A 23,942-nucleotide genomic window follows, 5' to 3' on the forward strand; every position below is an offset into this window, starting at 1 on the left:
ACCAGCAGCTGTCATCACTACATCGCTGACACATGCACCACTCCCGTCATCAAACACTATTTCAGTGTCATAACAAGCTGCGTGATATGTATCCCAGCGTTCTTTAATTGCACGCGGATCGTAAGATTTTCCCCGCGGATGCGAGGCGTTTTTAACTTGAGACCGCCTGGCATCACTTTGGGGATGTATGATTGCGGCGTTTCTACCATGGCTTTCAATGGGGAGAACTGGAATCGTGTGCAGCTGGCATGTGGTGCGATGCTGCCGCCAGCCCCATTAAAAGCAATGGGTGATGCGATGGCGTGCCCAGAGATAGGACGTGGCGCAATTTGGTTTCCGCATCGCGATACGATGCAGGAAAAAAAAATTGCTCCTGTAAAAGAATGCGGTTCATATTCATGCATATTTGGGCGTCTCACAATGCACAAATCTCGCACGATTTTCTCGCCCGCATGAAAACAGCCTGCGGTGGAAAAGTCGCACATCGTAGATTTATAATATACGTTTTGTTTCCACTCCTCGCCATCTTCTATCGCATCACTTATACCAGTGTTTTCACGCGTGGAGTCGGTGTGCGGTAGGCTATGGGGATTTAGGGCTCCTTCACACGGGCGTATTTGTGGACGTTTTGACACATTGCTGTGTGTACTGCGTATTAGGCTCATTCACACGAATGTAATTTTGCCGTGGATTACGCGTATGTAATATGCAGTGAATGGGGGTAATACAAGTACATTGGTTTTCACTGACACACACACACACACACACACACACACGAGTGTTTTCTTATTGCATATAAGATAGAACGCAGCATGTACTATTTTACCACATATTACAGAGCCCTATTGTTCTCAATGGGCGCGTAATAAACACCGCATATGTGCAATTAGATTGTGTATGTGCAGCGTTTAATACGCAACACTGCTAGTAGATAGAGAGAATAAAAAAAAATAATAAAGAAAACAGTCACAAAAATCGCTGCACTACGCAGCAGTAAAACGCTGCGTAATACATTGCTGTTTTACGCATGCGGACCTGTGAATGACACCCCCCCCCCATACACATGTGTGAGCCTAATACATGCCGACATTGAAGTTCAGCAACAACCCCCCGAACACCCCTCCTACACCGTTTTCTACACCACCACCTTCTACACTGTATGCAGCCGCTCTCTTATCACAGCGCCAGAAACCGAGACTGGACTTCACGCAAAGGATTTCGGGACTTGTAGTTCTAGTCTTGAAGCCGGATGTTATTTGTCACGCGCACAGCACTCTGGGACTGGTAATGTACTGATTGGTCCGGGTCCTCGCAAGGAGCGTGGTGGTTTATAAAGCTCCACTATGACACATGGTAATTAATGGCACTAATTACTCTACGTATTATGGCGGCTGACGGCCGTGGTCAGCGCCGCTGTGTCCCACCATATAGAGACGGCAGGACACGTGATATAAGCGGATGTTGTGATTGGCGACATGTAACCAGGAAGTTGACGAAGTTGCCAATAGCAACCAGTCAGGTTCCGGCCCTTCTGTGTGGACTGGTTGGTTGCTATGGACAGTCTCAGCACTAGACTGCCTGAGTTTCCTAAACCTAGCAGGCCGGGCACTGCCAGTGTGACTACAGTAGCTTGCTGGCAGTGTTCAGTGGTGTGCAGCATGTTAGGGTGTATGCTATAAGAATAGGGAGTGGGATACTTATATATGAGATGGGGGGGGGGGGGGGGGGAGACAATCGTAACTGATAATAAATGAATGATTTGTCCTTTTCTGCTGTTAAAACACCCCGTGCTATTCCTGAGGACTGCTGGCAGCGGGGAGGGGATCTGCCATTATACAGGCAGATACGTCGTTTGCTCGCGCAGCCTGCTTATACAGGCAGATACATCGTTGGCTCGTTCGCTCGCGCAGCCTGCTTATACAGGCAGATACATCGTTGGCTCGTTCGCTCGCACAGCCTGCTTATACAGACATACATCGTTGGCTCGTTCGCTCGCGCAGCCTGCTTATACAGGCAGATGCATCGTTGGCTCGTTCGCTCACGCAGCCTGCTTATACAGGCAGATGCATCGTTGGCTCGTTCGCTCGCGAAGCCTGCTTATACAGACATACATCGTTGGCTCGTTCGCTCGCGCAGCCTGCTTATACAGGCAGATACATCGTTGGCTCGTTCGCTCGCGCAGCCTGCTTATACAGGCAGATACATCGTTGGCTCGTTCGCTCGCGAAGCCTGCTTATACAGGCAGATACATCGTTGGCTCGTTCGCTCGCGCAGCCTGCTTATACAGGCAGATGCATCGTTGGCTCGTTCGCTCACGCAGCCTGCTTATACAGGCAGATACATCGTTGGCTCGTTCGCTCGCGCAGCCTGCTTATACAGGCAGATGCATCGTTGGCTCGTTCGCTCGCGCAGCCTGCTTATACAGGCAGATACATCGTTGGCTCGTTCGCTCGCGCAGCCTGCTTATACAGGCAGATACATCGTTGGCTCGTTCGCTCGCGAAGCCTGCTTATACAGGCAGATACATCGTTGGCTCGTTCGCTCGCGCAGCCTGCTTATACAGGCAGATGCATCGTTGGCTCGTTCGCTCGCGAAGCCTGCTTATACAGGCAGATGCATCGTTGGCTCGTTCGCTCGCGCAGCCTGCTTATACAGGCAGATACATCGTTGGCTCGTTCGCTCGCGCAGCCTGCTTATACAGGCAGATACATCGTTGGCTCGTTCGCTCGCGAAGCCTGCTTATACAGGCAGATACATCGTTGGCTCGTTCGCTCGCGAAGCCTGCTTATACAGGCAGATACATCGTTGGCTCGTTCGCTCGCGCAGCCTGCTTATACAGGCAGATGCATCGTTGGCTCGTTCGCTCGCGCAGCCTGCTTATACAGGCAGATGCATCGTTGGCTCGTTCGCTCGCACAGCCTGCTTATACAGGCAGATACATCGTTGGCTCGTTCGCTCGCGAAGCCTGCTTATACAGGCAGATACATTGTTGGCTCGTTCGCTTGTGCAGCCTGCTTATACAGGCAGATGCATCGTTGGCTCGTTCGCTCGCGCCGCCTGCTTATACAGGCAGATACGTCGTTCGCTCGCACAGCCTGCTTATACAGGCAGATGCATCGTTGGCTCGTTCGCTCGGGCAGCCTGCTTATACAGGCAGATACATCGTTGGCTCGTTCGCTCGCGCAGCCTGCTTACACAGGCAGATACATCGTTGGCTCGTTCGCTCGGGCAGCCTGCTTATACAGGCAGATACATCGTTGGCTCGTTCGCTCGCACAGCCTGCTTATACAGGCAGATACATCGTTGGCTCGTTCGCTCGCACAGCCTGCTTATACAGGCAGATACATCGTTGGCTCGTTCGCTCGCGAAGCCTGCTTATACAGGCAGATACATCGTTGGCTCGTTCGCTCACGCAGCCTGCTTATACAGGCAGATGCATCGTTGGCTCGTTCGCTCGCGCAGCCTGCTTATACAGGCAGATACATCGTTGGCTCGTTCGCTCGCACAGCCTGCTTATACAGGCAGATACATCGTTGGCTCGTTCGCTCGCGAAGCCTGCTTATACAGGCAGATGCATCGTTGGCTCGTTCGCTCGCGCAGCCTGCTTATACAGGCAGATGCATCGTTGGCTCGTTCGCTCGCGCAGCCTGCTTATACAGGCAGATACATCGTTGGCTCGTTCGCTCGCGCAGCCTGCTTATACAGGCAGATACATCGTTGGCTCGTTCGCTCGCGAAGCCTGCTTATACAGGCAGATACATCGTTGGCTCGTTCGCTCGCGCAGCCTGCTTATACAGGCAGATGCATCGTTGGCTCGTTCGCTCACGCAGCCTGCTTATACAGGCAGATGCATCGTTGGCTCATTCGCTCGCGCAGCCTGCTTATACAGGCAGATACATCGTTGGCTCGTTCGCTCGCGCAGCCTGCTTATACAGGCAGATACATCGTTGGCTCGTTCGCTCGCGAAGCCTGCTTATACAGGCAGATACATCGTTGGCTCGTTCGCTCGCGAAGCCTGCTTATACAGGCAGATACATCGTTGGCTCGTTCGCTCGCGCAGCCTGCTTATACAGGCAGATGCATCGTTGGCTCGTTCGCTCGCGCAGCCTGCTTATACAGGCAGATGCATCGTTGGCTCGTTCGCTCGCGCAGCCTGCTTATACAGGCAGATACATCGTTGGCTCGTTCGCTCGCACAGCCTGCTTATACAGGCAGATACATCGTTGGCTCGTTCGCTCGCGAAGCCTGCTTATACAGGCAGATGCATCGTTGGCTCGTTCGCTCGCGCAGCCTGCTTATACAGGCAGATGCATCGTTGGCTCGTTCGCTCGCGAAGCCTGCTTATACAGGCAGATACATCGTTGGCTCGTTCGCTCGCGCAGCCTGCTTATACAGGCAGATGCATCGTTGGCTCGTTCGCTCGCGCAGCCTGCTTATACAGGCAGATACATCGTTGGCTCGTTCGCTCGCGCAGCCTGCTTATACAGGCAGATACATCGTTGGCTCGTTCGCTCGCGAAGCCTGCTTATACAGGCAGATACATCGTTGGCTCGTTCGCTCACGCAGCCTGCTTATACAGGCAGATGCATCGTTGGCTCGTTCGCTCGCGCAGCCTGCTTATACAGGCAGATACATCGTTGGCTCGTTCGCTCGCACAGCCTGCTTATACAGACATACATCGTTGGCTCGTTCGCTCGCGCAGCCTGCTTATACAGGCAGATGCATCGTTGGCTCGTTCGCTCACGCAGCCTGCTTATACAGGCAGATACATCGTTGGCTCGTTCGCTCGCGCAGCCTGCTTATACAGGCAGATGCATCGTTGGCTCGTTCGCTCGCACAGCCTGCTTATACAGGCAGATACATCGTTGGCTCGTTCGCTCGCACAGCCTGCTTATACAGGCAGATACATCGTTGGCTCGTTCGCTCGCGAAGCCTGCTTATACAGGCAGATACATCGTTGGCTCGTTCGCTCGCGCAGCCTGCTTATACAGGCAGATGCATCGTTGGCTCGTTCGCTCGCGCAGCCTGCTTATACAGGCAGATACATCGTTGGCTCGTTCGCTCGCGCAGCCTGCTTATACAGGCAGATACATCGTTGGCTCGTTCGCTCGCGAAGCCTGCTTATACAGGCAGATACATCGTTGGCTCGTTCGCTCGCGAAGCCTGCTTATACAGGCAGATACATCGTTGGCTCGTTCGCTCGCGCAGCCTGCTTATACAGGCAGATGCATCGTTGGCTCGTTCGCTCGCGAAGCCTGCTTATACAGGCAGATGCATCGTTGGCTCATTCGCTCGCGCAGCCTGCTTATACAGGCAGATACATCGTTGGCTCGTTCGCTCGCGCAGCCTGCTTATACAGGCAGATACATCGTTGGCTCGTTCGCTCGCGAAGCCTGCTTATACAGGCAGATACATCGTTGGCTCGTTCGCTCGCGAAGCCTGCTTATACAGGCAGATACATCGTTGGCTCGTTCGCTCGCGCAGCCTGCTTATACAGGCAGATGCATCGTTGGCTCGTTCGCTCGCGCAGCCTGCTTATACAGGCAAATGCATCGTTGGCTCGTTCGCTCGCACAGCCTGCTTATACAGGCAGATACATCGTTGGCTCGTTCGCTCGCGAAGCCTGCTTATACAGGCAGATACATTGTTGGCTCGTTCGCTTGTGCAGCCTGCTTATACAGGCAGATGCATCGTTGGCTCGTTCGCTCGCGCCGCCTGCTTATACAGGCAGATACGTCGTTCGCTCGCACAGCCTGCTTATACAGGCAGATGCATCGTTGGCTCGTTCGCTCGGGCAGCCTGCTTATACAGGCAGATACATCGTTGGCTCGTTCGCTCGCGCAGCCTGCTTACACAGGCAGATACATCGTTGGCTCGTTCGCTCGGGCAGCCTGCTTATACAGGCAGATACATCGTTGGCTCGTTCGCTCGCACAGCCTGCTTATACAGGCAGATACATCGTTGGCTCGTTCGCTCGCACAGCCTGCTTATACAGGCAGATACATCGTTGGCTCGTTCGCTCGCGAAGCCTGCTTATACAGGCAGATACATCGTTGGCTCGTTCGCTCACGCAGCCTGCTTATACAGGCAGATGCATCGTTGGCTCGTTCGCTCGCGCAGCCTGCTTATACAGGCAGATACATCGTTGGCTCGTTCGCTCGCACAGCCTGCTTATACAGGCAGATACATCGTTGGCTCGTTCGCTCGCGAAGCCTGCTTATACAGGCAGATGCATCGTTGGCTCGTTCGCTCGCGCAGCCTGCTTATACAGGCAGATGCATCGTTGGCTCGTTCGCTCGCGCAGCCTGCTTATACAGGCAGATACATCGTTGGCTCGTTCGCTCGCGCAGCCTGCTTATACAGGCAGATACATCGTTGGCTCGTTCGCTCGCGAAGCCTGCTTATACAGGCAGATACATCGTTGGCTCGTTCGCTCGCGCAGCCTGCTTATACAGGCAGATGCATCGTTGGCTCGTTCGCTCACGCAGCCTGCTTATACAGGCAGATGCATCGTTGGCTCATTCGCTCGCGCAGCCTGCTTATACAGGCAGATACATCGTTGGCTCGTTCGCTCGCGCAGCCTGCTTATACAGGCAGATACATCGTTGGCTCGTTCGCTCGCGAAGCCTGCTTATACAGGCAGATACATCGTTGGCTCGTTCGCTCGCGAAGCCTGCTTATACAGGCAGATACATCGTTGGCTCGTTCGCTCGCGCAGCCTGCTTATACAGGCAGATGCATCGTTGGCTCGTTCGCTCGCGCAGCCTGCTTATACAGGCAGATGCATCGTTGGCTCGTTCGCTCGCGCAGCCTGCTTATACAGGCAGATACATCGTTGGCTCGTTCGCTCGCACAGCCTGCTTATACAGGCAGATACATCGTTGGCTCGTTCGCTCGCGAAGCCTGCTTATACAGGCAGATACGTCGTTGGCTCGTTCGCTCGGGCAGCCTGCTTATACAGGCAGATACGTCGTTGGCTCGTTCGCTCGCGCAGCCTGCTTATACAGGCAGATGCATCGTTGGCTCGTTCGCTCGCGAAGCCTGCTTATACAGGCAGATACATCGTTGGCTCGTTCGCTCGCGCAGCCTGCTTATACAGGCAGATACATCGTTGGCTCGTTCGCTCGCGAAGCCTGCTTATACAGGCAGATACATCGTTGGCTCGTTCGCTCGCGCAGCCTGCTTATACAGGCAGATGCATCGTTGGCTCGTTCGCTCACGCAGCCTGCTTATACAGGCAGATGCATCGTTGGCTCGTTCGCTCGCGCAGCCTGCTTATACAGGCAGATACATCGTTGGCTCGTTCGCTCGCGAAGCCTGCTTATACAGGCAGATACATCGTTGGCTCGTTCGCTCGCGAAGCCTGCTTATACAGGCAGATACATCGTTGGCTCGTTCGCTCGCGCAGCCTGCTTATACAGGCAGATGCATCGTTGGCTCGTTCGCTCGCGCAGCCTGCTTATACAGGCAGATGCATCGTTGGCTCGTTCGCTCGCACAGCCTGCTTATACAGGCAGATACATCGTTGGCTCGTTCGCTCGCGAAGCCTGCTTATACAGGCAGATACATGGTTGGCTCGTTCGCTTGTGCAGCCTGCTTATACAGGCAGATGCATCGTTGGCTCGTTCGCTCGCGCCGCCTGCTTATACAGGCAGATACGTCGTTCGCTCGCACAGCCTGCTTATACAGGCAGATGCATCGTTGGCTCGTTCGCTCGGGCAGCCTGCTTATACAGGCAGATACATCGTTGGCTCGTTCGCTCGCGCAGCCTGCTTACACAGGCAGATACATCGTTGGCTCGTTCGCTCGGGCAGCCTGCTTATACAGGCAGATACATCGTTGGCTCGTTCGCTCGCACAGCCTGCTTATACAGGCAGATACATCGTTGGCTCGTTCGCTCGCACAGCCTGCTTATACAGGCAGATACATCGTTGGCTCGTTCGCTCGCGAAGCCTGCTTATACAGGCAGATACATCGTTGGCTCGTTCGCTCACGCAGCCTGCTTATACAGGCAGATGCATCGTTGGCTCGTTCGCTCGCGCAGCCTGCTTATACAGGCAGATACATCGTTGGCTCGTTCGCTCGCACAGCCTGCTTATACAGGCAGATACATCGTTGGCTCGTTCGCTCGCGAAGCCTGCTTATACAGGCAGATGCATCGTTGGCTCGTTCGCTCGCGCAGCCTGCTTATACAGGCAGATGCATCGTTGGCTCGTTCGCTCGCGCAGCCTGCTTATACAGGCAGATACATCGTTGGCTCGTTCGCTCGCGCAGCCTGCTTATACAGGCAGATACATCGTTGGCTCGTTCGCTCGCGAAGCCTGCTTATACAGGCAGATACATCGTTGGCTCGTTCGCTCGCGCAGCCTGCTTATACAGGCAGATGCATCGTTGGCTCGTTCGCTCACGCAGCCTGCTTATACAGGCAGATGCATCGTTGGCTCATTCGCTCGCGCAGCCTGCTTATACAGGCAGATACATCGTTGGCTCGTTCGCTCGCGCAGCCTGCTTATACAGGCAGATACATCGTTGGCTCGTTCGCTCGCGAAGCCTGCTTATACAGGCAGATACATCGTTGGCTCGTTCGCTCGCTAAGCCTGCTTATACAGGCAGATACATCGTTGGCTCGTTCGCTCGCGCAGCCTGCTTATACAGGCAGATGCATCGTTGGCTTGTTCGCTCGCGCAGCCTGCTTATACAGGCAGATGCATCGTTGGCTCGTTCGCTCGCGCAGCCTGCTTATACAGGCAGATACATCGTTGGCTCGTTCGCTCGCACAGCCTGCTTATACAGGCAGATACATCGTTGGCTCGTTCGCTCGCGAAGCCTGCTTATACAGGCAGATGCATCGTTGGCTCGTTCGCTCGCGCAGCCTGCTTATACAGGCAGATGCATCGTTGGCTCGTTCGCTCGCGCAGCCTGCTTATACAGGCAGATACATCGTTGGCTCGTTCGCTCGCGCAGCCTGCTTATACAGGCAGATACATCGTTGGCTCGTTCGCTCGCGAAGCCTGCTTATACAGGCAGATACATCGTTGGCTCGTTCGCTCGCGCAGCCTGCTTATATAGGCAGATGCATCGTTGGCTCGTTCGCTCACGCAGCCTGCTTATACAGGCAGATGCATCGTTGGCTCATTCGCTCGCGCAGCCTGCTTATACAGGCAGATACATCGTTGGCTCGTTCGCTCGCGCAGCCTGCTTATACAGGCAGATACATCGTTGGCTCGTTCGCTCGCGAAGCCTGCTTATACAGGCAGATACATCGTTGGCTCGTTCGCTCGCGAAGCCTGCTTATACAGGCAGATACATCGTTGGCTCGTTCGCTCGCGCAGCCTGCTTATACAGGCAGATGCATCGTTGGCTCATTCGCTCGCGCAGCCTGCTTATACAGGCAGATGCATCGTTGGCTCGTTCGCTCGCACAGCCTGCTTATACAGGCAGATACATCGTTGGCTCGTTCGCTCGCGAAGCCTGCTTATACAGGCAGATACATTGTTGGCTCGTTTGCTCGTGCAGCCTGCTTATACAGGCAGATGCATCGTTGGCTCGTTCGCTCGCGCCGCCTGCTTATACAGGCAGATACGTCGTTCGCTCGCACAGCCTGCTTATACAGGCAGATGCATCGTTGGCTCGTTCGCTCGGGCAGCCTGCTTATACAGGCAGATACATCGTTGGCTCGTTCGCTCGCGCAGCCTGCTTACACAGGCAGATACATCGTTGGCTCGTTCGCTCGGGCAGCCTGCTTATACAGGCAGATACATCGTTGGCTCGTTCGCTCGCACAGCCTGCTTATACAGGCAGATACATCGTTGGCTCGTTCGCTCGCGAAGCCTGCTTATACAGGCAGATACATCGTTGGCTCGTTCGCTCACGCAGCCTGCTTATACAGGCAGATGCATCGTTGGCTCGTTCGCTCGCGCAGCCTGCTTATACAGGCAGATACATCGTTGGCTCGTTCGCTCGCGCAGCCTGCTTATACAGGCAGATACATCGTTGGCTCGTTCGCTCGCGAAGCCTGCTTATACAGGCAGATACATCGTTGGCTCGTTCGCTCGCGAAGCCTGCTTATACAGGCAGATACATCGTTGGCTCGTTCGCTCGCGCAGCCTGCTTATACAGGCAGATACATCGTTGGCTCGTTCGCTCGCGCAGCCTGCTTATACAGGCAGATGCATCGTTGGCTCGTTCGCTCGCACAGCCTGCTTATACAGGCAGATACATCGTTGGCTCGTTCGCTCGCGAAGCCTGCTTATACAGGCAGATACATCGTTGGCTCGTTCGCTCGCGCAGCCTGCTTATACAGGCAGATGCATCGTTGGCTCGTTCGCTCGCGCCGCCTGCTTATACAGGCAGATACGTCGTTCGCTCGCACAGCCTGCTTATACAGGCAGATGCATCGTTGGCTCGTTCGCTCGCGAAGCCTGCTTATACAGGCAGATACATTGTTGGCTCGTTCGCTCGTGCAGCCTGCTTATACAGGCAGATGCATCGTTGGCTCGTTCGCTCGCGCCGCCTGCTTATACAGGCAGATACGTCGTTCGCTCGCACAGCCTGCTTATACAGGCAGATGCATCGTTGGCTCGTTCGCTCGGGCAGCCTGCTTATACAGGCAGATACATCGTTGGCTCGTTCGCTCGCGCAGCCTGCTTACACAGGCAGATACATCGTTGGCTCGTTCGCTCGGGCAGCCTGCTTATACAGGCAGATACATCGTTGGCTCGTTCGCTCGCACAGCCTGCTTATACAGGCAGATACATCGTTGGCTCGTTCGCTCGCGAAGCCTGCTTATACAGGCAGATACATCGTTGGCTCGTTCGCTCACGCAGCCTGCTTATACAGGCAGATGCATCGTTGGCTCGTTCGCTCGCGCAGCCTGCTTATACAGGCAGATACATCGTTGGCTCGTTCGCTCGCGCAGCCTGCTTATACAGGCAGATACATCGTTGGCTCGTTCGCTCGCGAAGCCTGCTTATACAGGCAGATACATCGTTGGCTCGTTCGCTCGCGAAGCCTGCTTATACAGGCAGATACATCGTTGGCTCGTTCGCTCGCGCAGCCTGCTTATACAGGCAGATACATCGTTGGCTCGTTCGCTCGCGCAGCCTGCTTATACAGGCAGATGCATCGTTGGCTCGTTCGCTCGCACAGCCTGCTTATACAGGCAGATACATCGTTGGCTCGTTCGCTCGCGAAGCCTGCTTATACAGGCAGATACATCGTTGGCTCGTTCGCTCGCGCAGCCTGCTTATACAGGCAGATGCATCGTTGGCTCGTTCGCTCGCGCCGCCTGCTTATACAGGCAGATACGTCGTTCGCTCGCACAGCCTGCTTATACAGGCAGATGCATCGTTGGCTCGTTCGCTCGGGCAGCCTGCTTATACAGGCAGATACATCGTTGGCTCGTTCGCTCGCGCAGCCTGCTTACACAGGCAGATACATCGTTGGCTCGTTCGCTCGGGCAGCCTGCTTATACAGGCAGATACATCGTTGGCTCGTTCGCTCGCGAAGCCTGCTTATACAGGCAGATACATCGTTGGCTCGTTCGCTCGCGCAGCCTGCTTATACAGGCAGATACATCGTTGGCTCGTTCGCTCGCGCCGCCTGCATATACAGGCAGATACATCGTTGGCTCGTTCGCTCGCGCAGCCTGCTTATACAGGCAGATACGTCGTTGGCTCGTTCGCTCGCGCAGCCTGCTTATACAGGCAGATGCATCGTTGGCTCGTTCGCTCGCGCCGCCTGCTTATACAGGCAGATGCATCGTTGGCTCGTTCGCTCGCGCAGCCTGCTTATACAGGCAGATACATCGTTGGCTCGTTCGCTCGCGCAGCCTGCTTATACAGGCAGATACATCGTTGGCTCGTTCGCTCGCGAAGCCTGCTTATACAGGCAGATGCATCGTTGGCTCGTTTGCTTGCGCAACCTGCTTATACAGGCAGATACACCATTGGTTCGTTCGCTCACTCATGCAGCCTGCTTATACAGGCAGATACATCGTTGGCTCGTTCAGAATTATTCAGTGTTTTGCATTCGCTGTATAAGTGGTTACACCGTGAGGGTCCGATGATGTCACAGAGGAAGCACGCTCCCTCTGTGAACCTTTTACATGTCGCGGCATGTAGCGGGATAATAGCGGGGATTGCTGTTCTTATGTATCGCTCCTGTGGCAGCTGGAGGCTGGCTATTAGTAACAACCGACTCACACCCCCTCCCGTCTCGCTGACCCCCCCTTCTTTTTACTTTTTTTTTCTCTCTCTCACCCTCAATCCCCTTCCCCCAGTCTCCCTTCCCCCAGTTATATAAAAAGTTAAGTAAAACAACCGTCTCGCACTGCGGAATGGCGCGGGCTCAGCTTCTGGGTTCCGTTAAGTACCCCACAGTCAGGACGTAAAAGTGCGTCCTGTGGTGTTAAGGGGTTAAACTGAATGACTAGCGATTGAGCCAACAATGATTTTGATGCTTGCGTGAAATGCACAATGAGTGGACGAATTCATCATTCAATCGTTGGCCGTGATTGCACTGAATGATTGTTGTTAATTTTCGTTTGTTTAAATAATTCTCTGAACGATCATTCCGTGTAAAAGGTCATTAAACAAGTTCTTCCACATCTAGCTGAAGTGAATGGGATTGAGCTTGCAGTTCCAGCCTGGGGCATTGCACAATGTAAGAGGCTGTCTGCAGAAAGTCCGGGAAATCCACTGATCATCAGGGACTATGAGCCGTGGTGGCCCACTGATCTACTATTAATCACCAATCCTGAATATAGGTCATCAATAGCTAGAAGTGGGAGAACACCTTTGAATTATAAATGCAGTTAATAATAATATTTATTTATATAGCGCCAACATATTCTGCAGTGTTTACAAAGACGGGGATAGGGATAATGGGGTGCTACAGAAGGTAAAGGAGCTGGAGATGTGCACAGTATGGTGAGGTGGAGAGTGAGGGATGCTATACTCATAGACAATGGTCAGACATTAAGCCGTGTGTTGGCTGAATCGGTATGACTGTAGGGGATGGTTGATGGCGGCTAGCAGGGATTGAAGTCAGTAGAACAGGGAGTATGTTATCATGCGGGGTACAGAAGGATTTGGTTTAGGAGCTGTGGTATGTCTCCCTGAAGAGGTGCTTTTTTAGAATAACCCTTAAGTTTTGTGTGTCAGTGATTGCCCGGATAGTTTGGGGTAGCGCGTTCCAGAGGACTGGTGCTCCTCTGGAGAAGTCTTGGGTGCAGAAATTAGAGTTTCGAATTTAAGGGGCACTCAGTCTGATATCATTAGCAGAGTGGAGGGCGTGGGCTGGGTGGTGGATTGAGATGAGGGAAGCAATGTAGGGCGGTGCGGTGCTGTGGAGGGCTTTATGGATGGAGGTAATGAGTTTAAATTGAATTCTGTATGTAACCGGCAGTCAGTGCAGTGACCGGCACAGGGCAGAGGCATCCGAGTAGCGGCTGGACAGGCAGATGAGCCTGGCTGCAGCATTCAAGATAGATTGGAGAGGGGAGTGGGGAGGCTCAAAATGCATTGTGTGACATAGAGAAAACACATTTTACTTGGTTTTTTATGTTTCCGCAGGTTCTAAGTAATGGACAGTTCTGGCGCAGAATCTCCTGACTCTGTGATTTCATCCTCACCCTCTGCCATCCGTGTGCTTGTTGGTGTAACGGGCAGTGTGGCGGCTCTGAAATTACCCGTCCTAGTGTCTGGCCTTCTACAGATACCTGAAGTATGTGCAACATATATCCTTAAAGGGTCATTCCTGTTGTTATGAATTCCCCCTAAAGTAAGCTTGTTTTATATAAAACTGCAAAACCTCTTAGGAGTTGTCCCACGTCTAGCTGCAGGAGCAGACAGCTCCGTACATTGATCAATGGCTCAGGTTTGTACTGCAGGTTGAGTACCATTCACTTCAATTGGTACCAACCCAGGTCACTCTGCAATGTACGGAGCTGTCAGCTTCCTGCAGTAACGGCTCACTCACACAAGCGTATTTTGGCTGCGTATTATACTTTTTTACACAAGTAATATAACACTATAATATTCACGACATATTTTACACAACCATACACTAATATGCACCAAAATAGGACATACTGCTTTTTTGGGGGGAGGGGGGAATGCAGAGCTAAATGGCCCATTGTAAATCAATAGGGTTTTAGAACTGCATATTACATGCATAAAAAAATACGTGCATAGTACGCAACCAAAATATGCTTGTGTGAGTGAGCGCTATAAGCGCTAGAAGTGAATCAAGCCTTTTAAGCCTATTAAGGGCTTAATAGGCTAACATTAAAACTACAATACACTGAAGTATTACAGTATATTGGAGAAGCAATCAACCAATCACAAGTTCAATTCCCCTAAAAGGACTGAAAATAAAAATTAAAAAGGTTAAATAAAGCTTTAAAATAAAAAAATACATACAGTCTATAGAAAATTAAAAACAAGACACTTTCCAATTTTTCCCACAAAAAATCTTTAAAAAAAAACATAATTGGTATTGCCATGACCAAAAAAGCGCAATCTACGTATGTATCACGTTATTTATAATAGTGAATGCTATACATAAAAAAAAAACAAAAACACAATGGCAGGGCGTATTCCCACGAGCATATATCGGCTGGCGTTTTCACGGCCGGCCGATATACACTACCATCTGGGGCATAGAAGCTCGTGAATGGGCGCATAAATCTACCATTTGTGCGCCCGTTCACACAGCATGGGCCCTGGCGCATATACGCCAGTGTCACCATGCCCTCGCCTTTTTCCCCTGCCTCCTCGCTCGCAGGCTTCATGTTTGTGTTCTTTGCAATGGGATGGGGCGAAACTAAGCGCTACCCCATCCCGCCTCCTCCCATTGCTGTCTGCGTACAAGGGGCGGGGCCTGACCCCACCCCACCCCTTGTCCACAGCCAGCAATGGGAGAAGACAGGGTGGTGCTTAGCTCCGCCCCTGTCCCACCCTCTCCCATGGCAAAGAATGAGAAGGGAGGAGAGCAGAGGTGGGCCTGCGAGGGGGGGAGGAGAGCAGAGTGAGGGAGTTTAGCAGCCACACTGCTAAACTCCCTCCCACCTTCGGCCGCTGTCATTGGCTCCCATAGGAACCTATGCAGCGGCCGACGTATTCTGGCCCAAAAGATAGTTCCAGAACTATCTTTTGGGCCCGACGTAAAAAGGCCCGGCCCTATATTGGCTTGGCCTGGCACTTTTATGTCTCAGGAATACGGCCATGTGATCTGATGCATTGGATTCCAGTGCATTAGATCACAGCGTATATCGGCCAACCGGCTGATATACACTCATGGGAATAAAGCCTCAGAGATATGCCTTTTTGTAACTCTGTTTTCCAAAAACTACAGCTTGCTCCATAAAAAAACAGGCCCTCACACAGCCCATTTACGGAAAAAATCTAAAACGTATGAGGCTAACAGTAGTAAAACTTTAAAAAGTATATAAACTGGTATGGCTGTTGTCATATTGAACGCAAAACAATCCAATTGCAGGAATACAGCTTATTGTGAAAAAACTTGCTTTTTACTTTCTTTTAGGTGCTAAAGCACCTAAAAGAAAATAAAAAGCAAGTTTTTTCACAATAAGCTGTATTCCTGCAATTGGATTGTTTTGCGTTTAATCAGAGCCAGAAGTAGCCGGATGGCAACAGCTTGTGAGTATACTTGCCTGCGGAACTGAGGCTTGCAGCACATGAAGATAAGGTGGGACCTTTTGTTGTCATATTGACCCATAGAATAAAGGTAATGTCATTTTTACCATACCATGAACACTGTAAAGGCAAAACCCCTCGGAAAATAGCACACTTGTGTTTCTTTTCCATTTCACTTCAATTAAAGTTTTTTCAAGGCATTAGATGGTCCATTAACTAGTACCATTAAAATTTACAACTCGGCCCACACAAAAAAGTTAAAACAAGCCATACGACTATGTTGATAAAAAAATTTTAAAAAACCTTACGGCTCTTGGAAGGCAAGGAAGGAAAACGAAAACCGGCTAGTGGTAAAATGGTTAATAAGCTGTGCAACTGTGCCAGCTGGACATGATTATGGTTTTAGCCTCTGGATATTTCCCATTCATTGACTCTAAGCAAATATCTTGAAAACAATGATGAACTGTTTGAAGTTGCTTCACTTTTTATTAAGGGATAATTAAGCGTTATGTAGGAGCAGAAACCACATTTGTCTGAGCTGCACCTCTCTACAATGGTTTTAGATTTAACTGGTAGTAGTTGGTGAATAGTGATTTCTGAGGCCATTTTCCTAACCCTTATTAAATCCTGCATTATCTGGAATTTACATACAATATATAGTTTTGACTGTTCTTTGTGGTACTATTATTCTATACTGAAAGTCTAACTATTTCCCTCTCCCTGCAGGTAGAGGTGCAGGTTGTGACCACAGAGAGAGCGAAGCACTTCTACAACATACAGGACATACCTGTACCAATCTATAGTGATGATGATGAATGGAAGGTGAGGTGGGATTACATCCTGCATTTAATTATGTAATGACATCGGCTAATGTAACTGAAGCTTATAGAATGATGTGTTATTTTCCATTGTTTTTCCTATGGAGAAAGCTATGGGGAAAACGCCAGAAAGGAACATCATACACAGAACATGCTGTTCCAAAATTAAGCGCCACTGATTCCAGGAACCAGAACACTTTGTATATAGTGTGTTTTATATTTCACTGTAGATTTTAAAGGTTTTTTTTTGAGCCAGCACTGAGTTTACAGGCTGCTGCAACTAGGCACAAACCTCAGTGGTCAATTGCTTAGTCTAGGATTGGCTGCAGCAGCCTGTGACTCTGCCGTTTGTTAACCGATCTAGCGGGGAGAAAGGATATGCGAGGACCTGGGACGGGTTAGTATAGGCTCTTATTTTGGGGCATGACCAGCTGTGTTTCAAAAGAAAAAAGTTATTTCGGAAAGCCCCTTTAACCCATTCCCGCTGCAGGGCGTAAGTTTACGTCCTGGGAGCGGGGTACTTCCCGCAACAGGGTGTAAACTTACGTCCTGGAGATAGCACGGGATCACATATGATCCAGCGCTATCCCGCAGCGGGAGCCGGCTGTCAGTCACAGCCGGCGTCTCGCTGCAACAGCGGGGGGACATCGGAGATGCGCCCGCCACTGTTAACCCCTTCCCTGCCGCGATCTAAGTAGATCGCGGCAGGGAAAGAGTTCACAGAGGGAGCGCGGCTCCCTGTGTCTCCGGCCGGAACTCGCGATGTCATCGCGAGAGCCCGGCCTGTCACCGTGGCAACACTGGCGTCCTGTATTGCCTATGCCTGAGATCGCTGTATGAGCGATAAGGCATGGGAGAGCAGTAGCTCTGCCATGCCTTATGACAGCGATCATCAGGGCAGTGGTTAAAGTCCCTCAGAGGGACACAAACAGTGTAAAAAAAAGAAAGATTTAAAAAATGAATTTAAAAAAATGTAAAAAAAAAGAGTAAAAAAAACATTTTTTATGCTTTTTCTCAGATTAGCATAAAAAAAGGTAAAAAAAAAATAAAACTCCACATATTTGGTATTGTCGCGTCCGTAACGATGCGTACAATAAGTTGCACATGCTTTTGACTGTGCACGGAAAAAAACGCTAAAAAAAAAGCTAAAAAACTGAGGCAAAATGCTCATTTTTAGCATTTTGCCTCACTAAAAACGCAATAAAAGTGATCAAAAAAGCTTTATGTACGCCAAAATGGTACCAATAAAATCTACAGCTCGTCTCGCAAAAAATAAGCCCTCATAGAGCTCTGTACATCAAAAAATAAAAAAGTTACGGGACTTTGAATGCAGCAATTTAGAATAGAAAAAAGATTTCCAAAAAAAAGGGTTTTTATTGCAGAAAAGTGGGAAAACCTAAAAAAAATGTTAGAATTTTGGTATCGTTGTAACCGTACCGGTCTGCAGAAAAAATGGAAAGTCTCATTTATGCTGCATGATTAACGGTGTAAAAAAAAAATAAAAAAATCTATGGCAGAATTGATGCGTTTTCTCTCTCTGCTATCATTAAAAAAAAAAAAAAAATTTTACAATATAGTCTATGTACCCAAAATTGGCATCGCTAAAAACTACAGTTCGCCACGCAAAAAACAAGCCCTCATACGGCCGCGTCGACGGAAAAATAAAAAAGTTATGGCTTTTGATAAACAGAGAAGAAAATCCGCCAAAAATTGTTGCGTCCTTAAGCCCAAAATAGGCCATGTCATGAAGGGGTTAAAGTAACATCTGGCCTCAGCACCTTTGGGGAACCTCACACACACCTAGGGATGCACCAGTCTATTACAGCAGCATTTACGTGTCCATAATACGGATGAGTGTTCCAGCTTGACCCAAACTGCGAGTATCATATGTGCAGAGTCAATAAACTTGCAGTTATTCGTATTATAATGTGGCCATTATACACTTGTGTGTCATCGGCTTTATCCACGTTGACTTTGCACACTATGAAGGAATATTCTGCAGACTGAAAAGTCCTGCACCGAGCATCTCATGTAAACTCCATAAGGGCTTATTCAGATGGGCGTATATCGGTTGGGTTTTCACGTCCGGCCGATATATGCTGCCCCTGTCTGTAAGGGGAGGAGGCGGGATGGGACTGTTTGCACTAGGAGGGGTGGGGTGGGGGTGGAACTTAGCTCCGCCTCCTCCCCTTGCAGACAGGGGCAGCGTATATCGGCCGGGCGTGAAAACCCGACCGATATACGCCTGTCTGAATAAGCCCTAAGGATTATCATTGTTAGGCTTGGTTTCATACATAGCCTTTTTCTTTTTGCAAAAGTGCCACAGTTTTAGTTGTTTAGATGAAGTGCTTTTTTTTGCTGCAAAAAACACTGCGTCTAGATGTTCGCTAAAGGTCATTAGTAAAGTATGTAATGCCCTTCGCTTTTTTGTAGTGGCACTTTTTCTCACTTTTACAGATTTTTTACTTTTTGGGTCATTTTACAAATCATGCAGGATTTGGATATTGCAGGCTTTTTTTTCTAGCTGTTCACTGTAGGCATCTCTAAAGGAAAAAAAAGAAAAAGAAAAAAAGCATTTGTAACTTAAAAAAAAAAAACTATAAAAACACATAGCTATTAGTCAAAAAATGCAGGCAAATTTTCTGGAATTATTTTTCACTGAAAAACGCCAGAATGAAGACCCTGTCTGAGCCTTAGTATCATCATTATTCCCTAGCGATGTGAGAGCAGTCCTACTGTTGGTAATGCTAATAATTGTGTCCATGGAACATCTGACAGGCAGAAGCACTCTGAAGGATTCCAGCTTAAAAAAGGCTTTATTTTGACAACAGAGTAAAAACCTCTATTGTAAAATGGCTTATCTGTTTGTATCGGAGTTCTTAATCACAGCTTTGATTTTCTATTTTACAATTTACTAAATACATCAAATATTTTTCCTAATAAAAGAGCTATAATTATGTGATCCGTGAGAAGAAGTAAAAAGCAGGATGCAGACACTATACACTGCAGTACCTGGGCCTGCAGGTCACTTATTGTTACATCTTTTGTCAACAGATGTGGAATCGCCGCTCTGATCCTGTGTTGCACATCGAGCTACGCCGCTGGGCAGATCTTCTCATCCTTGCTCCCTTAGATGCAAACACTTTGGGGAAAATTTCCAGTGGGATCTGTGACAATCTGGTGGTGAGAATTGCTTTATACTAGTCACTTTTTACACCGAAATAAAAGACAGTATGGGTTCGTTTACACATATCGTAAATGCTGTATGTTTTCTGCAATGGAAAATCTGCAGCATTAACCCTTTCCAATCCGCTGTCTGATGTCTTCCTACATTATGATTGAAGCTTGTACAGCTCCAATGTCAGAAGACGTCCGACAGGGTATTCTTACCGTCTATTGCCAGCTACTCCGCTGTCGTAGCCTCTCTGGTGCACACACACTGGCTTTAGCCAGCAGATGGCACCGTTTTATAATAGCAAAAAGAGAAAGCCTTTTAGGAAACCCAAAATTGGATTGGAAAGGTTTAACAGTACGAGCCGTGTGGGCAGATGAGGTTTTAACAAATCTCTTGCACATGTTGTGGAAAAAAAATCTCTGTGTAATCTGCTTCAGAATGGACATTCATGCGGATGTGAAAGCTACAGCATGTTACGTGTTTGCCGTGGATTTTCACTGTACAATTTTCCCCCTGACAAATCCGCATGTAACACGTGGGTTTTGTCATCAACCTTTATTTCACCGTATTTTGCCTAATAATTGCAGCAAAGCCGCAGAAATTCAGCGTAGTCTAAAATTGTTGCAGTAAATTCTGCCCTACTGGATTATCCATCTTTGTCGTAGGACAGTTTGCTTTCCTCTTGTTGCGGTCAGTTGGTTATTTTTCAGGAAATTTACATAAATGGATCCAAATATTTCTTGCCAAAAACAGAAGCACCTAGGGAAAGGATTTTCTGCTGCCCTCTGAGGATTTTCATTGCTATTTTATGTTTTGAGCCGTCCTGTAGCAATGTATGTTGAGAAGAGTCCTGACGTATACCTCTGATGGAAGGCTGCAGTGTATCTCACTGTAGAGGCCTTAATTAGGAGTCTTTGCCTATACACAGCCCCTCCGTATTGGAACACTTGCTGCTGCCCAATGATTGTGTCCCTTTCACCTAGTGTTGTCTTTCTCTTGTGATAAGGACAGTGGTGCCAGCTCTGTTTGGAGTACCAAACAAATACCAAATAGTGCGGCTAAGGACCCTTTAAGACTAACTGACCCAGGGAGTAGGGCACCTAGGTGCATTACTGACATGGCCTCCCCCTGCAACTGCTGCTACCTCAGAGTCTTTGGACAGGGCATTGGGGACACAAAAGTGATGTAACTGGCCACGTATGGTAACTGTCCATATACGGCAGGTACATCTCTGATCCTCGCAGGACTTGTAGTTGGGAGATGGTACCCTTACTAGGACAGCTGCCTCGGTGGTAGTATTTGTGCCTGAACACTTCCTATAGGCTGCATTGTGCCCATCACATAAAATGTGAGGCTGTACCTGGGGCAACATTAATACTGCTCTTGGTAAGCTCCACAGCGATATTTAGTCTGTGGGCTGGAGTGTAGAGTCCCCTGTCTCTTCCGGTCCATTTAAATGCTGCAGTCATTATTGACAGTGGCACTTAAAGGGTTAATGCTTGGAAACGGAATTATTGTTCCTGAACTGCTCCAATTCCTGAGAATGCTCTACCCGAAACAAACAACTTAATTCTCAACGCTCACAGTTTTACATTCTCCTTCGGAGCCTGACACCCTTCACTTCATTGTATCCCCACATACACCCTAATGAACCTCATATCTGTAAATAGAAGGTGGCTGGACCATTGTAGAGAACAAGCACTTGTATTACTTGTGTCACCCATATTTCCTCATAGATTGTAAGCAGCAGGACCCTCATTTCTTATTCAAATTGTCTATTGGTGTAATACTGTATTTAGTGTCTTATTTTGTCTATATTTCCTCTGATTGTAAAGTGCTGCAGAATATTTTGGCGCTTTGTAAAGAATATTATTATCTCCAATCCCAGTTGTCTCAGCCAGGTGTCAGCTACCAAAACAGCCCACACATACCGGCTCCCCGAGGCCGCTCCATGCACAAATGCTTAACATCCGCCATACATGTAAAGTGAATGTCAGGAAGGAGTTAAAGGCCCATAGGTCAGATTAGGTTATACAAACATCATAGAGGGACATCATAAACCAGAGAGGAGATCTCCTGGTGTCACCATGTTTTGTTTTAGTTCCAGCAGCCAGATCCACAGCTATCAGCTGATCACGGCTGCACCCAACGTCTGAGAAATGGACAACCCCTTTAAAAGTCATACAACTCAACCTAATAAACTTGATACATTTTACATGTGTAAAACCAGTTGTACTGTCATACCTGTGGTAGGACAGATTTACATATCATGATCTGGATAATCCTGGCTTAGGATCTGATCAGTGAATTGCAATCACTCAGAAGCGCTTGAAACATAAGGATAACTGGCCAGTGTAAAGGGGCTGTTAGTATCCACCAGGAATGGAGCCGATGAGGCCTTGTGATTGCAGTAATGGGGGAAAGTCTCTCCGGTTCAATCTGTCTACAAGTTTTATTACGCTGAAACATAAATAAGTCTTCCCACTTGTGTCCCATCAGACTGATTCCAGATCGCTGGACTCTTCACATGTTGCATCTAATGAAGTCGTTAACTCTGGCCTTGTTCTTCCATCTGGAACGAATTCCTTTACAATTTATTGCTCTGGCTTATCTTTATGATGTACCAATGGGTGTCTGTGGGAAACATCTTTACTGTTCCAACTTGGAGACTCTTTTGAGGAAGGGGCCTCATTGTCTCAAAAGTTTAGACTTTTTTTATTTTTTCTGATAAGTCATCAAACAGATTTTTTTCATCATTTAGGCCGGTTTCACATGACTGCTAATCTCGCGCGAGTTTTGTGCATTGCAAGACTCACAAAACCCACGTGAATATGATTTCAGTTTTTTGAATGGAGTGGTACATATGAGCGATGTTTCCCTTTCAGCAATGCAGCGAGGAAAGAAATCGTGGCATGTTCTTTTTTTTTGTTTGTTTCTCGGAGCACATCGCCCATTGATTTCAATTGGACCTTATTAAAAATAGATTGCATGGCTCTCGAATGCTGTGCAGTGCAAGGTTTCCCACTTAAATCAATAGGAAACCTTTCCGATCCGCTATAACGCATGATGATCTGAATTTTACAAAAGCAATGTGAGGCATATACCTCGTATCCACGGGTAAAACACATGTTGACGAGTGCGATATTGCGCCGCCCCCCCCCCCCTCCACCGTGCGCAGTTAGCCTTGAGAATATCAAAAATATGAAGAGATTAGGTAGACTCTAACGTAGAGGGTATATCTATACTATACACTAGTAGTTTTTTAACCTCTTTACCCACCAGGTTGAAATGGAATAGTTTGCAAGGCCCTATTCATTATCCTTGACCCCTCTATGTCTTACGCCAAAATAATATGTCACAGCCCACATATTCATAATGTCACCCGTACATTTGTAATGTGATGGCATGTACTTAGGCACTGTACCTGCGCCACCATTTTATAGAACTAGTACCCTGCACAAATGACTGGCATTGGAGATAACCTGCAATAATAGACTGCAATAATTTATTTTCCAACAAAAAGGTTTTTTATTGTGTGGAATAAGAAAAACCTTACAAAAAGTTGGCAAAGTCATAATCATACACCCACAAATTTATTTACAGTTGTATGTACCCTAAAATAGTACCAATAAAACCAACAGTTCGCCCTGCAATAAACAAGCTCTCATAGGGTTTTGTCGACAGAAAAATAAAAAAGTTATGGCTTTTCAAAAGTGGAGATGAGAATAAAAAATTGTTACATCCTTACGCCTCATGTCCATGGGAAAAATCAGGCCCGCCGCGGATTCTTCATGCAGAATCCCACTGCAGGTCCCTCCTTTCCCATGGACATGAGGCCTAAAAATAAGAATTTACTTACCTGTCCGGACGCTGCGGATCTGCCCTCCGTCGCGGCCGGATCTTCTTTCTTCGGCCCGGCGGATGTGCTCGGCACGCCAGCAGCGTGCTGCACGCATGCGCCATGCACTCCTTTTATTTTGAACTCCTGCTCTCCCGCGCTCCCGTGGGAGAGCAGGAGTATGACTGTGCTATGGCATAGACAAGAAAGAAGGAAAACCTCAGAAAGTGACTGGGGAAGGGTAGTGCAGGTAAGCCTTAGATCTATTGGGGGTGAGGACAATAAGTGTTGCTTGTGGGTGGGATAGCTGGGGAGGTCTAATTTTGTGGTAATTTGGCCTGCCCCTGTGGATAATGGTAGTGAGATTGAGCTGGAGTTGGGGCAGAAGATCTCAGCACATAGAACAATTGGACTCTATGGATGCCACAGTATAAATTTGAAGCTTTTCCTGG

The 23,942-nt window shown here is 49.0% G+C and overlaps 1 protein-coding gene across 1 annotated transcript in view; it reads left to right on the forward strand.

Annotated features, from left to right (window-relative positions):
- Positions 1–1,219: 1,219 nt before the first annotated feature.
- Positions 1,220–23,942, forward strand: part of PPCDC (phosphopantothenoylcysteine decarboxylase) — a 28,431-nt gene continuing 5,708 nt past the window's right edge. The window contains exons 1-4 of the mRNA XM_066592450.1: positions 1,220–1,353; positions 13,575–13,725; positions 16,386–16,481; positions 19,532–19,660. Of these exons, the coding sequence (XP_066448547.1) occupies positions 13,585–13,725; positions 16,386–16,481; positions 19,532–19,660 (366 nt within the window). The 5' untranslated portion in view covers positions 1,220–1,353; positions 13,575–13,584. The remainder of the gene's footprint in view (positions 1,354–13,574; positions 13,726–16,385; positions 16,482–19,531; positions 19,661–23,942) is intronic.

The sequence above is a fragment of the Eleutherodactylus coqui genome, chromosome 2, assembly GCF_035609145.1.
Source record: "Eleutherodactylus coqui strain aEleCoq1 chromosome 2, aEleCoq1.hap1, whole genome shotgun sequence".
NCBI lineage: Eukaryota > Metazoa > Chordata > Amphibia > Anura > Eleutherodactylidae > Eleutherodactylus > Eleutherodactylus coqui.